This window comes from Talpa europaea (assembly GCF_964194135.1).
Source record: "Talpa europaea genome assembly, chromosome: X".
In the NCBI taxonomy this organism is placed as follows: domain Eukaryota; kingdom Metazoa; phylum Chordata; class Mammalia; order Eulipotyphla; family Talpidae; genus Talpa; species Talpa europaea.
Genome location: NC_140081.1, coordinates 19,541,966 through 19,565,687, shown reverse-complemented (window position 1 = coordinate 19,565,687; position 23,722 = coordinate 19,541,966). Strand labels below are relative to the sequence as shown.

General features: G+C 37.0%; 1 protein-coding gene across 1 annotated transcript in view; it reads left to right on the top strand.

The window, feature by feature from the left end:
- Nucleotides 1-23,722, top strand: part of DMD (dystrophin) — a gene marked incomplete at both ends in the record, with an annotated part of 1,915,324 nt that overhangs the window by 548,189 nt on the left and 1,343,413 nt on the right. Inside the window, 5 exon segments of the mRNA XM_084258879.1 lie at nt 4,547-4,666; nt 23,099-23,182; nt 23,184-23,201; nt 23,326-23,331; nt 23,333-23,435. Coding sequence (XP_084115005.1) covers nt 4,547-4,666; nt 23,099-23,182; nt 23,184-23,201; nt 23,326-23,331; nt 23,333-23,435 — 331 coding nt within the window.

The window sequence follows — 23,722 nt, the reverse complement described above, 5'->3', positions numbered from 1 at the left end:
CGTATTTCAGGTTTAATTAGCAAATCAACAGCATATCTCCATTGTATAAAGTCAGCTGTGAGAAATTCAAATCCATAAGAAGTAAATATTTAACTAGAAATTAATTTAAAAGCAACTTTACAAAACTTTAATGTATTAAAAAATAGTAGTCTTGAGAATCCATGAAGTAGGAGGGAATACTTTATATGAAGCCCTTATTCATAGGCATTTAGGTTGATAGGTAAATTTAACTTTTTTGAGTGTAGCATTTTTCCTACTTCTAAGAATCAACATTTTAAAATTGAATTCTGGACATTGGGGATTTAATAGCCTTTTGTCTTTTACTGATGTTGGGGGAGATTAGCTAGTGATACTTTGATAGTCATTAATTTTTTTTTTTTCTGGGAAAATAGGAAATATGATTACAGCGTTGCAAAAACGTCTGTCTTTCAACTTTTGAGTATGCTCAGAAAGGTCACTTTAACCTTTTCAACTTTAATTCCTGATTGGGGTAAAAGAAAAGATATAAATTGGAAAAGTCACGAAAGAGACAAAGAGATACTGAAAATAACCTAAATCAAATACAGTTTCTGCTAAGTGCACTCTTCAAGATTTTCAGCCACTGTGGAAAGCATTTCACACGTTCCTTTATTTTGCTCTACAAACTCGAAGTCCAGTTTGTTCAAGCTACAAATTCACGGCTAGTTTTAGTGGTACTGTGTGTAAGCATTTCTGCAGACACATACAGTATAAACCCCTGATCAATATGGCAAGAATATAATTTCTAGTAAAACATGTAGATAAGCAAACAAAATCAGAAATCTAAATACCTGAGAAAAATACTACATTTGATCACATTTGCTTTAGAATGCTCCATGGAAATTTGAAAATAAATCTTTTATGGTCATGGTCAAATGATGATTTTCTAAAGTTTCTTTACTAAAATACATTAAGCAGTAAAAATAAAAAAAAGACATGTAAAGTGTAAATCGTATGGTATTACTTCCTAGCTTTAAATATATGTAATTGTATGTACTGAATGATAAAAAAGGAGTTGGTTAAATTAAAGAAACCAATTATGACATATTGGCCACCAAAATATTATTTTGTTTAAGATTTTTTAAAATCCCTGGCTGACACATTTGAAATCTTATCAGGTCTGACTTATATAACTCAGCAAACATACTCAACATGACTTTCAAGGACAACTCTGAATGTTAATGTTTCCATTTTTGGCCTCATGGCAGTAAGAGTTTTATTAACCAGCATAAGCTCTGTAATGTCAAAGGCATGATAGGCAGTATAGACTCCACACACAAAATAAATGCATAGTCATTTCATTCTATATTGTTTCACTTGAGAACATCGTGTGGAAATGTACAGAGTAAATGTAATTGATTTTATAGTGCTCTGAAATGTTGACACTTGAAAAATAAATCGTAGGATTAAAAAAAAGCTCTTGCATTTGAGTTTGCAATGCAGACAATCCTAATACGTTCCCTTACCTCTGTAATAGGGTTTGCTAACTAACAACTAGCCTAGTAGGTCCCAAAGATCAGTGTTTCACAAGTAGGAATAGCAGGATTTCCAGAAAGTAACAGCCTATTTCCAAATCTGCTTCTCCAATCTTTTGTTATATAATAAAACGTTCTAAGAAGTAAAATAGTTGAATAGAAGTTTTGTACAACCATTCAGAGATTTCCCAGTAATAATTAGTGTATTGTGGTAAGGTTTGGCGAACTGGAGCTCCTAAGCCAGAAGGTCTCAGTTCAGAGCAGCCACCTCTGTTTACCCTCTATTTAGTCCTCTGTTTACCTCCTCTGTTTATCCCTGTTTATCTTTACAAAAAAAATTGTACACTATTATTTTTAAAAGATTGGAAGTACTATTTTGTGATTATATGTGATTGTTAGTGTAATTATAATTGCACTTAAAAATAAAGCTAATCCTTCCTATTAGATTGTAATCTACATGCAATCTAGAAAGGCCCAGCTCATCTGTGCATTTTGCCCTCATTCCACATATTGGCATCATTTATTCAAGAAAGTTTCTTAGTCTTTGGTTGCTTGGGTATGTAGTGAAGAGGACAGAGGTTATCTCTGCTCTAGTGGCTCTTGTATTTCAGTAAGTAGAGTGAAATAACAAATAACTAATCTGTTAACATAAAAAAAATTTCAAGCAGTTTACAGTGTTATGTTAAAACATTCTTAGGGCCTGGCTGGTGGCACAAGGGGTTAGGATGCAACCTATGAAGTTGTCTGCTTCCTCTGCAGCACAAGTTCAATCCCTGGCCGGCCAGGGAGCAACCCACATGGCGCAGCAGACTTCTCCTGGCTTGCCCTCTGCTCTCCTCAGCAGTGTACTTCGGTCAATCTGTCTGTTCTGTTCCCCACTCTGTCTGGTGAATCCTCTCACCCCCCGCACCTCTGGCCTGTACCCCAGCTCTTGTATGCATAAATAAATAAATCTTAAAAAAAATTCCTAGAAAAAAGAGAGTAACTCAGATGCATATTTAGATACCATATTAACAAAAAGCTTATCCGGGCCTGTGAAAGTTAAACTAAGTCCTGGATGATAAGGAGAGATTGTGGGGCTGGGGAGCAAAGGGTGAGGTAACCCAATGGACTGTGGTGAATTGTACATGCTTTGATAGTGGATGGAATGTGATAAGATACATCTGACAAGGCATGAATCCATATCTCTGAATCATATACAGTGTTGGTAAACCAACATTTCCTCAACAAAAATGATATAAAAAAAGATACAGAGAAAGACCAATTCATGTAGATCAAATACCTTAAGCCTTGTGTGGAGGATAAACAGGACTAGGGTAGTTGAAATATAGTGCGGACTTGAGATTGATATGTAATAAGATTGCTACATCATATTAGGATTTCAGGTAAAGAATTTGCATAAAAATCCATTGGTTTTATACAGAGGGACAGCACAGCATCTAATTTATAGTTAAACAGAAGGAACCAGTAAAGGAGCTAAAAAGCAGCACTTAGGTGAGAGTCTAATCAGAAACAGATATATGAAGCTCAAGAGAAGAAGCTGTCATTAACTAAGGAGTATTTCTCCTTCTGTCCTATTTTGCTCAGCATAATCCCTTCCAGTTCCATCCATGTTGCTGCAGATGGTATGAGCTCATTTTTTTTTTTGATGACCGAGTAGTATTTCATCATGTATAGAAGTACCAAATCTTCCTGATGCACTCATCTGTATTTGGGCATTTGGGCTGTTTCTATAGTTTGTCAGTTATAAATAGTGCTGACGTAAAAATAGTAGGGTCCTCACAGGTGGTATAGAGGTTAGTTCTCAGCACTATCACCCCTATGGCCTGAGTTTGATTCCTGGGCAGGGAGCTAACCTGTATATAGTGCAGCAGACCTCTCCTGTCTCACCCGCTGCTCCCCTTAACAGTGTATTTCAGTAGGTCTGCTTGATCTGCTCCCTACCCTGTCTCTGGTAAATTCTCTTACCACTGCCCCTGTGAGCTATACATCAGTTCTTCTATGCAATCAATCAGTCAATTAGTGAATAAGTAAAATAAAAACAGTAGTTCATGTTTCCCTTCAAATTAGTGTTTTTGTATTCCTAAAGTACCTAGGTACCTTAGGTACCTTTTGGATACCTAGGAGTGGAATTATTGGGTCATATGGTATATCTATTTTTAATATTTTAAGAAACCTTCATACTGTTTTCCTGGAATGTAGAGACCAAAGGGTCAGATAAAGCCAAACTAACAACAAACCCTAGAAAGCTAACTATAAAACTGAGGCTACCAGAGGTGGAGGGTTGAGAACAAAATGGGGAAGGAGCACAGAGGTCACTCGGGATAGATTTTGGAGGCTTTGGTGATGAGTGTGGTGTAGTAGCAGCTCCTAAAGCAGGGAGACTCTTATACCTCTAAAACAGAAATAATGGTGTAAACCAACATTACTTCAACTAAAAAATGAATTAAGGAGTCTCATTAGGTTAATAACTGAAGTGCCTAGCAAGACAGTATCACACCATGAGGACTGAATTTGGAAACCTGGAGATTAATTTCAATCTTTACAAGAAATGTTTCAGTGGTATAGTGGGCAGAGAGAATGGTTGGGTAGGATATGGCAAGAATAACAGTAGACAGCCCTGAATATTTTTCACTGAAGAAGAACAACTAATAGGGATATAGCTGGAGGGGTTTTGGGGGTCAAGAGAGTTTGTTTTGTTTTGGTTGATAATGGAGAACTCCGTAGAGAAGGAGACATTGGAGATGCCAGAGTCAGCAGGAAACTTGTGGAGAGGAGTCTTTGCAAAGGTGTGTGCAGGGTTATGTTGAGTAGAACGTCCTCACATCCTTTCTCAGCAGATGCACTCTCTATACTTTCAGGATTAATGATGGGTAGAAATGTGTGGATTTTGCTGAGCATTGCAGCACAAAATTTGCTTGGAAAGATTCTGGTAAAAATCACGTTAATCAGACATGGCAGAGAGGAATCCCATGTATTGGGTAAGAAATGCTTTTGACATACAGGTCAGGAAAATATTCTCTTAATTACTGTACTTTTTTTTTTTCTTTCAGGTGCTTCAAGAAGACCTAGAACAGGAGCAAGTCAGGGTCAATTCTCTCACACACATGGTGGTTGTGGTCGACGAATCTAGTGGAGACCATGCAACTGCTGCTTTGGAAGAACAACTTAAGGTCAGATGCTTTTCTTTGATACACCAAATACGTCATTCAATAAAAATTAATTGCAATTTGAAAAATAGTATAAATTTTTGGATGTAATTTGTACATTATAAATATTTAGAATGCAGTATATTTATTAAAACAAATTCAAATTATTTCCTGTTTGCACATAATTTCCTTTCATTAACAGTGCATTGTTTGCTCACACTAGATTCTTAGTCTTTGGGGAAACATATAAATGCAGATACATTATTTTATTATAGTTGAATCAAACCCATGGTCTAAAAGGAAAAAGGTAAAAAAAAAAAAAACAACAAAAAATATCACATTCAGTTAAACAATGAGGTATCAAAAGAAATTCAGGCCTTCCTTTGTAGTCTTGATGAGGCATAGTGCTGTGTTTAAGTCATGCAAGTTACATTGGAACAGATACTGAGCCTTTGAAGCCCTCATTCAACCTGAGTTTTGGTAATTGTGTCCTTGGAAAGATAACCAATACATACAAACAAAGGATAGCATTTTTATCTTTCCTTTCTAATTGGGAAGAATAAGGTTTTACTGCTTAAAAAAAGTTTCCACAAAGCATGTATACATTTTCCAAAACATTAAGAGAAAGCATATCAATTTATTATTCTGACTATGCCACATACATTCACATACGTATACAACTGCAAATTATATTTGAGACCATCTGCCTTTACTTTGTAATAGTTAAGGGCCAATAGTCTGACATGAAGAGGGATTCAATCATGTGAGTTTAAATAGCTTTATCAGTCCAAGGTTGTTCTAAATATAGTTTCTCTTACCTAACCTATAACACGATTTCTTAAAACCTTATCTCTGTTTTCTTCTATTTTTGTGTGAATTACGTTTTTTTTTTATCCCAGTAAAATGTCATTTCCTCAGGTTACTGCTTTAGACTGCCAATCTCCAACAATGTTATCTTACTCTCCTTCATTAAATGACAAAGAGAAAGCTCTTTTACTGCTACAACAGAGTATTTAATATATGCAAATTACCCAAATGTATGTATCATTGCTTATACTTCAGTGAAATTGCAGGGATTACAAATATAAGAAGGCTTTTGACACCCTGTATGATAATGCATCACTTCATATATGGTGAAATATATTGTACCCACACACTCAGGCCAGCCAAAGTACTGCACTGACAGGACACTGCTCACCCATTTTTAAGACACTCCACAGTTCTGATATAATAGTGTTGAAATTAAGTACAGAGAGGTACAAATCTAATATTCAGTGTTTCTGAGAAATTTTCCAAAAAAGATAAATGAAGCATAGCAGTGAGAGGTTGGGACAGTGAGTGGTAAAAGATAAATAAGTTAGGGCCTCCCGTTGGTGCAGCGGGTTGAACTCAGTGCTGTGAAGCTGTTCCCAACCTCAGCAGCGCTGGTTTGATTCCCTGCCAGCCAGGGAGATTCCCACATGGTGCGGCAGACCTCTCTTGTCTCGCCCACTGCTCCCCTCAGCAGTGAATTTCATCAGTCTGCCTGTTTTGTTCCCCGCTCTGTCTCTGGTGAATTCTTTCACCCTCCCACATGTCTAGCCTGTACCCCAGTGCTTGTATAAGTGAATAAATCTTAAAAAAATAGATAAAGTAGAAGTTTTCCAAGTCATAGAGTTTTTCTAGTTAAAAATAACAACTGAAATACAGCCACTCTGGCATGATCAGGCCTGGTACAACTAGCTTTAGATTAAAATTAGTCCCGGTGATTCCTGTGGGACTAGGGCACCTTAGAAAACTGGCGTGGACCTGAGAAGAACCCTTGAGGGCTTTGAGTGGAGCAAGGTCCAGTCACGGGCAGCTTATTCCCCGGGACCGGTTAGTGTGCGGTGCTGGTTCCACACCTTCGTTGCCTTCCTTGGCCTCCCAGGCTACTACAATTACAATGCGTTAGTCCATTTTTTCACTCCAGTCTGCTGAATTATCAACCAGAGCCTCAGAAAAGATGCCCAATGGTCTTTAGTAAAGAGCTGCAGATGGGGGAAACTAGGAAAGGAAGTCCTCATGGAGTACAGTAAGAGAAAGATGGGGGGAATGTTACCATCTTGACTTCAAACTCTAAAAATATTCCCCAAGGACCATAGACAATCTTTACATGTGTTGTATTAATTCTGTGAACTCTTCTTGCACATAAGCTTTTCTCTAACTTTAAAAGACATAGAAGTCTTCTTTCCTAAAGGTTTGAAGAAAAACAAAGTTGTGTCAGAACATATGTTTAGGGATTCTCGAAGATAGCGTAGATTATTGAAGGGGATAATATTCTGAAAAATGCAATCTGCTGTGAATTAATTTGAGTCTCTCTCAGAGGTTCAGCTTGTCCCTTAGCAGTGTCACCACAGGTTGGAAATCTGTCCTTACTTATAGAGGTTTCTAGGATGTCAGGATGTAGAGTCTAATTTGCAAGTAGTGATGCCAGTTAACTAATTTATTTTGAAATAACTTAGCTAAAAAGCAAATACCTTGTCAGTTTATGTAGTGTCTTTAGTGTGGGAAAGGATGTTGCCAATTCTTTCTCAGTGATCTTTCCGCTCTTCACTTTTTCACTGTGTACACATTATGTTCTTACTCTGTACCAGGGTACAAGTTGGGTAACTGGGGTAACACAGTGAACAAAAAAGAAAATTTGTCACTACCTTCTGGGGTTGAGTGTAATTTACAAGACTGCTGCCTTCCTGGAAACAAAGGTAGCCATTTCTTAGGTTCCCTCTTTAGAGCTGAATGCTGATTCCTTGTCATTGTTGGTCACTATGGTAGGCATGGCAACTGCTTTCTTAATTCTTACAGTCTAGGAGGAAATAGATGTTAATCAAATATTTTCAAAAATGAGCAAATATGTACACAACTTATTTCTAAAAAGGAAAGGAATGAGATTTTATGACAGTAAATTAATCTGACTGAAACTGATGTGTGAAGGCATGAAATGATTCCTTGGGGAAGGGATGTTTAATCTATTATCTAAAGGCTGTGTTGGAAGTCTTGATAATGTATGTGCAGAAGATAGAATATCCAGGGAGGGAAGTGGTAGATCAAGTGAGTGTGACATTCTCAAGGAACCAAATAGAGGCCAATTTGGCTACACCATAGAGGTTCAGAAGAGTGTTGCTAGAGGAAGCTTGCCAGGTAGATGGGACTTACCTAAGAATTACAATGAGTGTGTGATGCTAAACTAAACTCCTCCGTTATTCATGTCATTAGCAAGCATGTATTGAGCAGCAGCTTTCTGCTAGGATGACGGCCGACACTGCACTGGTGAGGGTGGGGCGAGCACATAGTCATGAGTCGGTCCTCCTGGACCTGCACTAATCAAATGCTGCTAAATGTAAAATGTTGGCCATGATGAGTTGACCATGACAAAATATGCATTGCTGGATGCCCCATCTTGTTGTAGAAGATTGGGAAAGTGGAAGGTAATTAGGCAACATTAGAGAGAAGGAGAACGTTCTACACAGAATGGTATCTGTTCATTCATTTGACAAATGATGTCTTGAGTGCCTATTAGGTACCAGCTAGAGTCTCAGCTTTGAGGTTCAGTATTGACAAAACATAAATTATCCCTCTATGAAGCTTACATTCTAAGCATGCATCCTAGTAAATAAACAGCTTTCATACTAACAAAGCAGTGATAAGAACTAGTAGGACAAAATAGACTGGAGAAGGGAAGCAGTTTTACATGGAGTAATCAGGGGAAGTTTCATTGAAAAAAATAACATTTGAGGAAAAAAAGTAAAGGTAAGGGAGGTCCTTGGGAATTGCATACGTTCTAAGGGAGCCATTTTGCATTTGAAAACTACAGGAAAACTAAAATGGAGCATAAAGAAAGTCTCTTGTTCTTGGGACATAGCTATTTCTAGTAAAAAGATAACAAGGAACACAGTTATGCCCCTAGCTTGCTCTAGATGCTGTAATGAAAATACCTTCCAGAGAAAAGACAGAACTGTTGAAATCTCAGTTGTAGACTTCCTCTTATGTAGAAGTTGGCACTTGTAAGCCCATCTAGATGTGTTAAAGGTGTCTAAGGCCACAGGGCCCGGAGAGCTTCTGGCATTTAAAACACATTTACGAAGAGGATGGGGTTAGGAGGAGAGAGTAGAGGTGTCAATTTGATAGTATGAATGGCACTAGAACTTTGATGGTGGGTGTGGTGTGTTATTTATATGTATTAAGGTGGGAAGCTATACTCAGAAATTTAGTAGCATCTTATTTTATTATTTTTTAAAGATTTATTTATTTATGCAAGAACTGGGGTACAGGCCTGAGGCACGGGAGGGTGAGAGGATTCACCAGAGACAGAGCAGGGAGCAGAACAGGCAAACGGACTGAAAACACTCCAGAGGGAAGCAGTGGGTGAGACAGGAGAGGTCTGCTGCGCCATGTGGGTATCTCCCTGGCCAGGAATCTAACCCGTGCTGCAGAGGCTGCAGATAGCTTCACAGCGTTGCACTCATATGGGTGTGCCACCATGGAGACCCACTTACATAGTATTTTTAAACCAATGTCATTTTATTAAAAGTAACATATTATTAAAAGTAGGCATTTGGATTGTTTTGGCAAATGACTTTAAAGTTACTAGCAACCATTTTGAAGAGTTAAAGGTATATCAAAAGAATTGATTCAGACAAGCATTGTCTTTTGAGGAATAACTTGGAAAAAACAGTTTTAGAGAAGATCATTAAATATACACCTATGCACACATGTATACTTCTTGTTGATCTGATGACATTATTAAACTTGTTTGTTTAATAAAAGAATAGTATTTGAAGAATGAAAACGTCTCTCAGAGCTAAGATACATTCACTAACAAGAAGACATAAAAAACCCATTTCATTTCAAATAACATTGAGCAGTTCATAAAAGTATTATTATTGTTAAGACAAATTATTTGATGCAGTTATTAAGTTGATGCAAAGCAGTGGAATGGAATGAGTATACATTATGTAGACTTTTCTAAAAGATTTTGCTAGAAGCCTCCCATAAGATACATAGATGGATGGATAGATTGGTAGACAGATAGATGGATCAATAGACAGTTTGATTGATTAGATAGCTAGACATACAGATAAGGTGAGCCATCCTATCTTTATTTGGTTTGGTGCAGAATGTCTAGGTTTTAATATATTTTTTTTCTGGTATCTGATTTCTGTGCCAGAGAATTGGATTGAAAATTATCATATCCATTATTCTGCCTACTATGTCAGAAAATTTGGGGGGAAAGAAGCCATTTGAAGATTTAACTGTGGCACTGTGCAAATTTTGCCCCCACAGGGGTTGTCACTGGACCATCTCTTCTCTCACATGATTTTAGAAGATTTATACCAATATCCTGTGAAGTTAGAATGCCACATTTAAATGTCACATACTCATCTTTCATGTTTCAAATCAAATAGGCATATTTATTACTTGAATTTATGCTGCTTAAAAAAACCAGTTCTTTATGTTGGTTGAGTAAGTCTTTGATAAGAATGATCTGACTTCACATCCATCCATGTAAATATGTATGTAAATGTAAATGAATAGAAATGTATGCAGATGTGTGTACATATGCCTGTATCTATCCATGCACTTAAGTACACAATTTAGTTTTTTAAGGGTGTATATGTGTGTGGGGCACATGTAATATTAAATTACATGTTAAAACCAGAGGATGAAGAATCTTAGTAAATATAAACCCACAAGTGATCTCATGTCCAGGTTACAAGGACTAATCATTCTGTACTGTGTTAGTTTGAGTACATTTCATATTCTATTATTTTTTACTCTATTTTTCTAGGAAGGTGGCATCTGTAAAGAATATTTGTCGAACCAGAGGTTATTTAATTTTAAGAAAAACCTAAACTGGAAGGGATAATGCTCAACGAAATCAGTCAGCAGGAAAAAACTAAACTAAATACTGGATGGTGTCGCTTATATGTGGATTATAGCAAAACAAAAGAAAGGGTCAGATGAAGCCAAAAGAAAAAGCTAACCTTGAAAGCTGACTGTGTAATGGGGGCAGCCAGAAGGGAGGGAGGGAGGAGCAGGGGGATGAGAACAAAGAGAGGAAGGGGCACAGGGGTCTGTCGTGGACAGTGGGTACTTTGGCAGCGGGCACACAATGGCAGAAATGCCTGAAAGGGGGAAGCCCTGTACTTCTATTATGGAAACAACAATGTAAAGCACTATTAACTCAATAAAAATATTTTTTAAAAAGCCTAAGAGGAGATAAGGGACAAGTCAGCAGTATTGTCTTGTTGAAAAAGGAAGGCATTTTTTTTTCTGTTATTTCAGAAAGTTGTGCTATCAAAAATAGCCAGAAATTGGTAAGTCTGGATGTTTTCTGCTCAGATATCTTTCCTGGGCCCAATTTCTTCAATTTTCTTTTGGCTGTATTCACCTGCAAGTCCACAGAACACCTCAGATTCAACAAGGTGAAATTCAGCTTATTATGTCCTACTTCTCTCTGAATTTTCTTCCTTTCTGACCTCCCCATTTTTGTTATTGAACCTCCATTCACCATGACACCTGCACCACAGACCTGATGTCATTCCAGACTCATCCGTTTCTGCCTCCCCAGTGAGCTCTGTGTGTGTAATCAGGCACACACACCATTTCTCTTCTCCTTTTTGTCCACTTCCATCTCCTTCTCCCCCCGTTTTTCTGTTTACATTTTTATTTGTTATTATTTTTAAATTGTATTCTGTTGAGATAATCTTAGTCTAAATATGAATTATGAATTTAGTTAGTCTAGATATCCATATATGAATCAGAGATACAGGACCACACCCCTCAGATGTTTGTTACCATGTGACACCCACCACCATGGCACACACAGTCCTCCAGCACAATCCATCAGGCCCCGTCCCTCCATTGTTCCACACCGCCTCTGGCAGCCTCAATTCTGTACTCAGATTTCTGGTTGTTTTTTTTTTTTTAATTTATTTTGGTCTGATCCTTTATCTTGTTTCTCTGTATTCCATATATGAGTGAAATCGTTCAGTATTTTTCTTCCTCCTCCTCACTTGTATCATGGATTTCAGGTATATGGTATATGGTGATTTGACATGTGTAGATACCACATCATGATCCCACCAAATGTCTAGTTTCCCTCCACCACCATACAGTTGTCTCCTTTTATCTGATTTGCCCACACCCCTCACCTTCCTTGCTGCTGGCGATCACCATTTTCTTTTTATCATCTAAGCTTGATTTTGTTGTGTTCATTCATTTTGTTCTTTCATCTTCTACATGAGTGAAATCACATGGAATTTGTCTTTCTCCATTTCACTTATCATCATACCCTCTAGTTCCAGCCATGTTGTTGCAAATGGCAATACTTCATCTTTTTTGATTAGCTGAGTTGAACTTGGTTGTTATAACAAGTCATTCTGGGCAGTACAAAGGAGAAGACAATGTGGACGCCACTGTTTATTATATATATATATATATATATATATATATATATATATATATATATATATATGGTTAGGCTATTCCTTACTGAGACATCTCTTTTGTGACAGCAAATAGCAAGTACCAGGTTATAGCCTCATTAAGTCAAAGTGTACGCTGACAAAATTCTCATCAGCTTTGCTTACTTTCCAGTGATTGTGAAACTGCATTTTAAATTCATTAGTTCTTTTTTTTTTAATATAGGCATGTTTTATTTATTTATTTATTTGTTTGTTTGTTTTGTTTATACATGCACTGGGTACAGTCAGAAGCACGGGAGGGTGAGAGAATTCACCAGAGCCAGAGCAGGGAGCAGAGCAGGCAGAAGGACCGAAGTCTACTGCTGAGGGGAGCAGCGGGCGGCAGGAGAGGTCTGCACGCCATGTGGGACCCTCCTCCGGTAGCCGGGGAGCAGCCGGGGATCGAACCGGCGCCGCAGAGGCCGCGGGCAGCTTCGCAACCCAGCGCTCAACCACTGCGCCACCGGGGAGGCCCTAAATTCATTAGTTCTTTTAGTAGATATTTCCTAGGCACACATTCTGAGTCAGGAACTGTTCTAAGGTCTGGGGACACTGAGGTAAACAAGAAAAAAACGTGTCCCAACCATAGTTAACATATGGGCCAGCACAGGAAGCAGATCTTCAACAATTATACTAATGATTAGTTCACTACAGTTATAATGAGAGCTGGTGATACATCCACCAGTAGCTCTAAAGAGCAGAGTAATATCTGGCATAGATTTCCCTTATTACCTACAAGTAGAAATGTTGGGAATTCCCTGGTGGTGCAGGGTTTAAAGTCTCAGCACTATCAAGCTATCGCCAGCCCCTGTGGCATGAGTTCCATCCCCTGCCAGGGAGCTACCCACATGGCGCGCAGACCTCTCCTGCCGCCCGCTGCTCCCCTCAGCAGTGTACTTCGGTCCTTCTAGCTGCTCTGCTCCCCACTCTGGCTCTGGTGAATTCTCTCACCCTCCCGTGCTTCTGACTGTACCCACCGCTTATATAAATAAATAAAAATAAATCTTTTTTTTTAAAAAGTATCTAAACTGTACACTGTGGCATAGTATTTTTTTTTCTTGGAGAGCTCAGAAAAGTACTCAGATCATTATTGTAGCTTCAAGACCTCACAAAAGGCCCAGGCCTGTCGTTCCACACTGGTGCAAAGATTTAGTAACACAAAAGTGCCCATTGAGCCCACAACCTTAAAAGTAACCTCTATACTGATTTCTCATACCTCAAATTGGCTTTGCTGTCTTTTTAATTTAATGTAAATGGAGTTGCATAATGTAAATGGAATTTCATAACAGACTATACACTGTGTCTGTAAGATTCATCCATAATTTGTATATAGCTCTAGTTCATTAATTTTCACGGCTGGTTAATCCCTTTTTGTGAATATACCACAATTTAGTTATGCAATCTATTCTCAAAATATGGGTTGTTTCCAGTTTGGGACCATTATGAATAATTCTACTATGAATATAGTTGTACGTATTTTTTTGTGAACGTATATGTGATTTTGTATTGGGCTATACAACTGGGATTGGAATTGCTGGATCATTGAGTATATGTATATATAGCTTTATAGATATCACCAAAGAATTTTCCAAAGTTAATGTATAAATTTGTACTCTCATTAGTAGTGAATGAAGGTGCAAATTACTTTGCATCCTTTTCATAGTTGGTATTGTCAGATATTTAATTTGATTCTTTCTGGTGGCTGTATAATAGCATCTCTTGTTTTTTTTTTCTGATTTATTTATTTTATTTTCATTTTTTAAAGATTTATTTTTTTATTTAAATCTTATTTTTATATTCCCCATACAATTACAACCCCCTTATTTTGACCCCAATCCCTCCTTTCCCCGCCCTCCACCCCCAATAGAGTGTCTCTGGTTCATAGTTGTTTGTTGATTTTGATATTTTCTTTCTTATAGTTATTCTTTTTCCTAGTCCCTTATTTAAGTTTTTTAGATTCCTGCTATGAGTGAGACCATCCGGTATTTTTCTTTTTCTTTCTGGCTTATTTCGCTGAGCATGATCCCTTCCAGCTCCATCCATGTTGCTGCAAATTGCATGTGTTTATCTTTTTTGAATGGCATCTCTTGTTTTCATTTGCATTTACTGATGACTAATGAGGTTGAGCACTATTGTAATTGCTGACTATTTGGAAGACCTCTTTTTGTATTGGGTTGTCAATTTTCTCTTAGTAGATTTTGAATATTTATGCTGGTTTGTAATTCTCTTTGTTGGTTATCTATATTACAGTTTATTTTTCACTAGGTAGCTTGCTATTTTACTCTTTAATGATATTGATTTTAGTAAACAAATTTAAATTCAATATTCAGTATTTTCTGTTATGGTTAGTGCTGTTTTGATCTGAGTTTGAGAAAGAACAATTTCCTGCTTTTAGACTTACAAGATGTTCTCCTGGTTGCCATATGAGGACTTTATTGTTTTACCATTTGTATTGCCGCCCCTCTACTATTTTTGGCATGAGGGAGCAATGGATGCTAATATTTTCCATACAGATGTAATGCAAATAGTATGATTTATTGCCAAGATCATTCTTTCCTCCATTATTCTGCAGTGTTACTTTTAATCAAATTCCTCTATATGCATGAGCCATGTATTTATGGGTTCTAACATTTTCTTTGTGTTTTTGCCTCTAATGCACTATCACATTGTTTTAATTACTATAACATTAAGATCAGTGTTGATATCTGGTAGATAAATTGTGCTAGATGGTTAAAATGGTGAATTAGAATTTATTCAAGACAATTGCGATTAGGGATGAAGACTATTATAAAGAGGGATGAGACTAAGAAGTTCCACTGAACAAAAGATAGGGAGGTTTTACATGCTGGAATGAACTAGTTTAAAAGCACTGGTAGAAATTATGGGATATTGAATGGTCAGCGTGATTATGCCATCTGTGTTTGCTAAGTGTCCCTTATCAGAGTTGGTCCCTACCCTCCCATACAATATGGGAGACAGGGGCACTATGTTTCTTGATAATTATATTTCTAAGAAATGGTTCCCTGGTCCTGGAGAAATCGTCCTTGAGTTGTAGAAGATTTACATCTCAAAGGTACAGAGATAAAAAAATTATAATTGCAAGTTTCTTAAAGTAAATACTCTAAGAAAAATGAGGTCATGGATCTATAGTTTAAAGTTTGGGTAAGCTGGGCCTCCCTGGTGGCGAAGTGGTTGAGCACTGGGTTGCAAAGCTGCCCACAGCCTCTGCAGCACCTGTTTGATCCCCGGCTGCCTGGAGAGGGTCCCACAAGGCGCGCAGACCTCTCCTGCCACCCGCTGCTCCCCTCAGCAGTGTACTTCGTCACTCTGCCTGCTCTGCTCCCGGCTCTGTCTCTGGTGATTTCTCTCACCCTCCCGTGCTTCTGACTGTACCCAGTGCTTATATAAACAAATAAATAAATAAATAAATCTTTTAAAAATAAATAATTAAAAAAAAGTTTGGGTAAGCTGAGGGATACACTAATTCTATCTTGGCATTGTAAACCCTTCATATTTTTTTCTCCTTTTAAAAAATTATCTCAGCAGTTTTTGTTCATTTGCATTCCCGTATAAATTTTTAGAATCAGCTTGTCACCCCCTCCCAAATTGCTTTTCATTGAATCTACAGATCAATTTGCAGTAAAATAACTTCTTTTATACAAAGTATCTCAATTCATGAATATGGACTAGCCATACATTTGTTTAAGTGTTTATTGTCTTTCAATATTTTACGGTTTTTAAGATAGTGGATCTTAGATTTTTTTTTGCAATTTGTTCTTAGGTTTTTGTTATTTTTACTCTTGTTGTAAATGGTATCTCTTAAAATTTTTATTTTGTATTTGTCTGTTGCTGATATGGAGATACAGAACTGATTTTTGTTCCTTGGCCTTGGAGCTTGAGATCATGCTAAACTTACTAATTTGAAGAGTTCATCTCTGGCATCACTCAGGTATACATATAAGAACCCCAGCTATTTGTACTGTAAGTCTCGTGACTTGTATTGGGTGAGCAGACGCTGAGATTTCCTTGTGTGGCTAATGCCCATTTTAGGTGTTACAGATCTAGAATTGGAGGTAAAGAGAATTACACATGCAACTCTTCTACAAGTCTTAAAATTCACCATCAATAATCCTATTATTACCTCTATTGCTGGGGTTCTTATATAATAATAATCCTATTTTACCACCTCTGGCTTGTACCCCTCTTCTTGTATTCATAAACAACTAATCTTTTTTTATGTTTATATTCCCCATGCAATTGCAACCCCCTGATTTTGACCCCAATCCCTCCTTTCCCCACCGCCCCCACACCAAAGTGTGTCTCTGGTTCATAGTTGTTTGTTGATTTTGATTTTTTTCTTTCTTATAGTTATTCTTTTTCCTGGTCCCTTATTTAGGTTTTCTAGAGTCCTGTTATGAGTGAGACCATTTGGTATTTTTCTTTTTCTTTCTGGCTTATTTTGCTGAGCATGATCCCTTACAGCTCCATCCATGTTGCTGCAAATTGCATGTGTTTATCTTTTTTGAATGTTGAGTAATATTCCATTGTGTGTATGTACCACAACTTCTTGATGCAGTCATCTATTTTTGGGCATTTGGGTTGTTTCCAACAAATAAATCTTAAAAGAAAAATTAAAAAAAACAGAGGAGTATAAAAGAGGTCTTAAGAGAATATTTAGGAGGAAAGTTCCATGTTGGTAACTAAGGCAGTGGTACTCAGATTTGAGACAATCATATACCATGCAAAATGAATGTATTACTCTACAAGACATTGAGCACAAAGATCAAGAGCCCCCGAACCCCCCCAACCCCCACCAAGAAGTTCAGAGACAGTGAGGCATAAAACAATAAGGAACAGTAAAACCTCAAGCTATACGAGTAAAACTTAAATGCCTGGGATATGCTGAACGCAGCAAAGAGTGCTGTTACGATGGAAAGCTCCTTAGAACTCCTTTATTTTCTGGTATACCAATTGAATAGACTGGTGGGAACTGGAGAGTACAGTTTATTAAGCTACCACAGAACATTAAATAATAGCTTGAAATAATAACAGCAGTAACTGAGCTTTTCCAGATTTATTCATTAGCACTTTATAAACTCATAAAAATAATAATATATGGAACTGACTGTAATGGTACAGAAGAACACACTTCAAGTTAAAAAAAAAAAAAAACAACTAACTTTTTAGCATAATCTCCAAGGCAGAGTTTCATTACTAAATCCCTCATGTTTTCCTTTTAAAAATATGCCCTTAGAAAGAACACATGTTTTTTGATCTGGAAGTATAAGTATTTTCTGATATTTAAAGTGATCTTAAACAAATATGGAGTTACAATGTCAAAAATATTTTTAGATCAAGTGTTAAGATTAGGCTTCAAATTTTTGTCACATGGGTTAGCTCAAACGTTCAGTTAAATCTGCTTGAATCATGGTGTTTTACATGTGAAACTAATAGAATGTTCAATGTCAATTATAACTTAAAAAAATTGGTCAAGTATCTGTTAAAATTAGATACGAAAAGACTCAAAAAAGATTCAGTCCTGGAAACATCTCACTGTAGGTTACATGGCACAAATGACAAGGCACATTTTCTTTTTTCTTTTTTTTTGATTTATTTATTTATGCATATAAGAACTGGGGTACAGGCCAGAGGTGTGGGGGGTGTTGAGAGGATTCACAAAAGACAGAGTGGGGAGCAGAACAGGCAGACTGCTGAAATACACCCCTGAGGGGAGCAGCGGGTGAGACAGGGGAGGTCTGCCGTGCCATGTGGGTAGCTCCCTGGCTGGCTGGGGATCGAACTCGTGCTGCAGAGACTGCAGGTAGCTTCATAGTGCTGTGCTTAACCCCTTGTGACACCAGGGAGACCCGGTAAGGCATATTTTAGATGGTTAATGTTCCTCTGAGGGAACTGGCATCATGAAAGAGCATGGACTGGTAGCCAACAGGATTTGAGGTCAAATACCAGATAGTCCTTGGACCTCTGTGGCCTTGGGCAAGTCACTTAACCTATCTTATTGTTGGTTTCCTCATCGTTAAACTGCACCTTGAGAAGTGGTAGTCATGAGTTTCTTAATTTCAGGCATGCATTACTTCAGGCTCATTTAAACAGAAGTAAGAAAATTATCAGAAAAACTGCCTATAGCTGTTTCCTAATGCCGAAGAACACATCCCTGTACCATCTAGACGGTGAAGATATAAAAAATGCCATTTTAGAGTATGCTGCTTCTGTGAACAGTTTGTAAAACATCTACAATTGAGAAGAGAATCATAGACTTGGCTAAGTATTACTCAGTAGTACTCTGCTCAACGTCTAGCTTCCTAATGGGTGTTGTTTTATTTCTTTCAATAACTTATTTGATGTTGTTTACATTTCACCATCAGTGAGATGAATTTGCTTATCCTCTTTAACTGTATCATTGCTTATAAAGAAAGAAAATTCAAGAGATAAGTTATTTTTCAGAAGGCTCATTACACATACAATTCATTTAGCCACAGAGTATATTCCAGGGTTTTAAACTGCAATAAAATGAGATGTTTTGCTCACTGACTCCCTCTTATAAATCCCAGTTGTTGCCACATTGTGTGGGCCATAGCACAAAATTGTTTCTTCCGTAGTAGACATACTGTTAGGAACACTTTATCTCTGAATGCCGATCTTGCTGGGCACAGTTTAGCTCTCACATTCTGTCATGGTTTTATTTATTTTTTTTAGGATTTTATTTATTTATTTTTATTTATACAAGAACTGGGGTACAGGTCAGAGGCATGGGAGGGTGAGAATTCAGCAGAGACAGAGCGGGGAGCAGAACTGGTAGACAGACCAAAGACCCTGCTGGGAGGAGCAGCAGGTGAGCCAGGAGAGGTCTACTGCACCATGTAGGTTGCTCCCTGGCCGGCCAGGAATCGAACCTGCACTGGAGAGGCTGCGGACAGCATCACAGCGCAGTGCTCAACCCTCTGCGCCACTGGGGAGGCCCCTGTCACGGTTTTAATAAATTCAAGGGTTAAAGTACTTAAGTTTTACTCCCCAGACTTATCAAATTTTCCTCAATTGCTTTTATCCAAATGCTTTTTTTATAACTATTTTTCATATTTGCTTTGAAAAACCATCTCAACCAAACAAAGGAACTCAGATGAGAAATGTCTTTGGCGTGTATAACAATATGAGATGTGAATTAAATGGGAGGGCAAAATCCTCTCCACTTTGGATCTGAGCATAGATGATAATGGAGATGTGATTTTGCCCATGAAAATGTGTTCAAGGAAGTGAACTGACCTTTAGCTTCTCTTACCGCTGAGACAAAATGAGGATATAAATAAAAACTAATTTCTTCTCATCACTTCAGAAGTCATTATAATTCATTTTTCATTTATGTGCATGTTTACCTGGTTTTACAAAAATGTGCATTATTTCAAGAAGCTGGGTGTATTCATATACTTAAATGGAGCTTCGGAGAAACACTGAATTTTTTTTCTACAGAGAAGAAATTCTAATCTTAATATGATGATTATTTGAAAAAAAAATAGCTTCCTGTCAGTCCCATTTAATTCAGCCCCTCATACTTGCCTAACAGTTTGGTTACATCCATTCAGGCAATGACAGGAACCAGAATCTTTGAGTGATTATAGAGCTGACTGGTAATCTTCTAATTGCTTAACTCCATACTTTGTAGTTCAAATTAGGCCCAATATGTCTAAGCAACAAAGAGATAAATCCATGAATTCAAGCGCTGTGAACATCTATTTATATGTGCGCATATGGCGTTGCAAAAATCTACCTGTGGGCAGACATGTATAGCAAGCAATTTTGAACTCACTTATCTATTTTACTGAAATCAGTAAAAAGTCCCATGCCCACATTGTAGCAGAGAGACTTAGTTTCAGTTCATTGAGAGTTTTCTGAGAGTAAGATAGGTTGAAGCAGTGGAATGTGTTAGTAAAAGATAGGTGTGCTCTCTTGTGTTGAAATCTTTAAAGAAGAATTATGAGAAGGCTAAAAAATGTAAGTTGTAAAGATTTAATAAGTAGTCTTGTAGAGTGAGTAGAGTAAAATAGGTAACCCTTGCTGGTTCTTTGAACATTTGATATAAATACCTTGATCAAGCAAAAGGTATATAACTACTAACACTTAGATAACTTAGTTCAAATTAATACCATTTGCCAGAACATAATTCTGTCCTATCTTTAAAGGTCCTGTCATCTCCTGTTACAGTCACCTTCTGGAGTAGAGGGGGGATAGGACTTCAGCACATGAATTTTAGGGGAGATCTTATGTGACCTATAATTTTATTCTCTTCATTTGTGGAACATAGTATATATTTGGGAAATATTTATTATTTAATTTATAAATGATGAATGAATACATTGGAGACTATCATTAACTGTAAATAAAATTAAATCTTGGCTGAATTATAATCTGCTTCAGTGAATCATCACTTATGCATTATGATTATTTGAATAAAAAGGCACATTAAATGACATCTTAAAATGGTTGTCTTGAGGTAAATTGACTGTATACCCTAAAAGAATATTATTTTTTTGTGACGTATTCATATAATGAAAAAATATTTTGGGATTTCTATAAATTTAATAATCTTAAGCAGTCTTGTGTATGGAGGTTTTATTTGGATCTATTTTATGATTCCTACTAAAATAAATAAATTGTAAGTATCTATCTGCACAGTTCCCCAAGGTGCTACTTCATTGGGCACACCATTAGCACTAAAGAGAAGATGGTACATCTATTTACAGTCCCAATCCGTTTCTTTCATTTATGAAGATGGTGCAACAGTTCCCATTTATCCTCTCTCTCTCTCTTCTCTCTCTCTCTCTCTCTCTCTCTCTCTCTCTCTCTCTCTCTCTCTCTCTCTCTCTCTCCTCTCTCTCTCTCTCTCTCTCTCTCTCTCTCTCTCTCTCTCTCTCTCTCTTCTCTCTCTCTCTCTCTCTCTCTCTCGACTTTATCTCCAGTGGGGGTTGAAGGGCTGCAGTAAACTTCCTGCAATTTGACCTTTTATATCTGCATTATCACATTAGGCAGTTGGTATAGTTTGTTGATTAGGGGTAACCTTATCTCATTTTTGAAGCTAATTTTTTCACAGTGAATCCATTAACAGATATGCCACATGCCATTTTACCTGATATATATTAACACAGTCGCTAGGAAAGTTCCCTAAGAGAACTTCTAATATGTTTTAGAAAAAAACAGCCCTGATACTTGACTGTAATAATTAAATGGCTAATATTTTTGAATTTGTTGATGTATCTTAGCATATTTCCTGTGGGTATTTTCTATCACTCTTACAGTGCTGTGAGTTGTCATGAATTAATGCATTCCAAAGAGAATAGAGAGTGAAACTAAAAAAAAAATGTTGAAATCAGTTACATTATGCTGAAAGCAATAGTATTTTTATTTACAATTCTGCAGCAAAACGGAAAAACTCACTTGAGACTGTGCTGCATATGAGTACATGGCTGTTTTAAATGCCATAGTGGAAAGTCTATTTCTTGTTCCTTTACTCATGCATGGGACCTTCTTATTTTTAAAAGGAAATAGATTAAACAATTGTAAAAAAAATTAGGTGTGTCTTTGAGGGATATGTGAATTTTTTTTCATGATACTAATTCCTTTTGTTTTATTTAAATCATAAACTAATATCTTCTAGTTGGATCAATCCAAACATGTAGTACCAAGTAAGGTAGGAATTATGATAATGCTTATCTGCATTTCTTTTTTTTTTTAATTAACTCTCATTCTACACAAAATAAAATATGTCCAAATTTTGAGGTACTTCTAGTTTGAAAGATCTGGTGGCTATGGAACAATAATTCTCTTATTTATGAGAATGTCAAAAAAATTTGAAAAGTGGGGTCAAAATAAAGGATACATCTTTGCCTTAAAACATTCCCTTGGCACAGAAATCACCACAACTATACACTTTTCTATCTGGAAGCAATTGGTGTTTTTGTTTATTTCCCATATTAATAGAGTGTGTGCAGATAGACATTTGTGACATGTTAAAGATATGGCAGTTTATTATTTGGCATATTACAGTTTTCTCACTAGGGAGAGCTTAGCAATATGTGATTTGAAATTCTGGGTTAACAGAAATCCAGATAATTATTCAAAAACACCTGTGGATCTGACTTAAGTCACTAATATAATTTCTTCTCCAGTCAGGGCATTAATAATATTAAGAGCATTTTTAGGCATTTATATAGCAGCTAGACTTTAAATTCTTTGGGGTGTATTTTCAGATCTAAGAAAGCCACATTTTTGCATATTACCTTTGCAAATATTCTAGATTTGTCTTTGCTACATTTACTGTGGAGACATTTCAAATAGTGGTATGATAACTGCTTCTGACTTTTTGTAAAAAATCTTTGCTTTTCAATGTAAGGTAAAGAAATGTGTAAAATTAGGGCCTCCCCGGCAGCACAATGGTTGAGCACTGGGTTGCGAAGCTGCCCGCAGCCTCTGCAGTGCCGGTTCAATTCCTGGCTGCTCCCTCCCGGCCACTGGAGGAGGGTCCCCACATTGGCGCACAGACCTCTCCTGCCGCGCCCGCTGCTCCCCCTCAGCAGTGTACTTCATCAGTCTAACCTGTTCTGCTCCTCCCCCTCTGGCTCTGGTGAATTCTCTCACCCTCCCGCCCCTTCTGACTGTACCCAATGCTTTGTATAAATAAATAAATAAATCTTTTTTAAAAAGAGAAAAAAAAAATCATTTTAACAAAGAAAAGAAAGAATGCATAAAATTATCTAAAGACAAATAAAAGGCAAAATGTTTATCTACAGACAAGCAGATGCAGGAAGGGGTGTTTTTTTTACTATCCCTTAATGTACGGGGACACCTCGAAGTTAGATACTCTCACATATATTAATGACACTTTCTTTTTTTTTATTGGTGACACTTTTAATGATATTCAGTTAATGTGCTGTTTTGCTGATGTGCTGGTAACTTTCTTCCCCAGGTACTTGGAGACCGATGGGCAAACATATGTAGGTGGACAGAAGACCGCTGGATTCTTTTGCAAGACATCCTTTTAAAATGGCAAACGTTTTACTGAAGAACAGGTGAGTCATGTGGGGGAAACTGTATCAGTGAAAGGCATGGAGAGATGTAAATATATATAAACGAAAAGCTATGATCTCTGTTAATAATTATTATCTGTTTTTGAAATTATTTGTTTTCTTTCAGTGCCTTTTTTAGTGCATGGCTGTCAGAAAGAGAAGCAGCAGTGACCAAGATCACCTCAACTGATTTTAAGGATCAAAGCGAAATGATATCAAGTCTTCAAAAAACTGACTGTATGTATTTTCTTTTTTTTTTAGCTTCCATTTGCCTTTTTTAAAAAACCTAATATTTTATTAGTTTCTTTAAAAAAAAATATCCAGTCGTTCATATAACACCATGATTTGCCTTTTCTCCTCCTTCAAACTTTAAACCAAATCTTCGTTGTTCCTGCTTAAATCAGTACATTCAAATATATATCATATTTAAATTAAATTAGGGAAAGCTGTCTTGTGTCTTAGAGAGCTTGGGGCTTGCTGTAACAAAATACTTTAGACTGTCAGCTTTGACAGCAAACATTTAC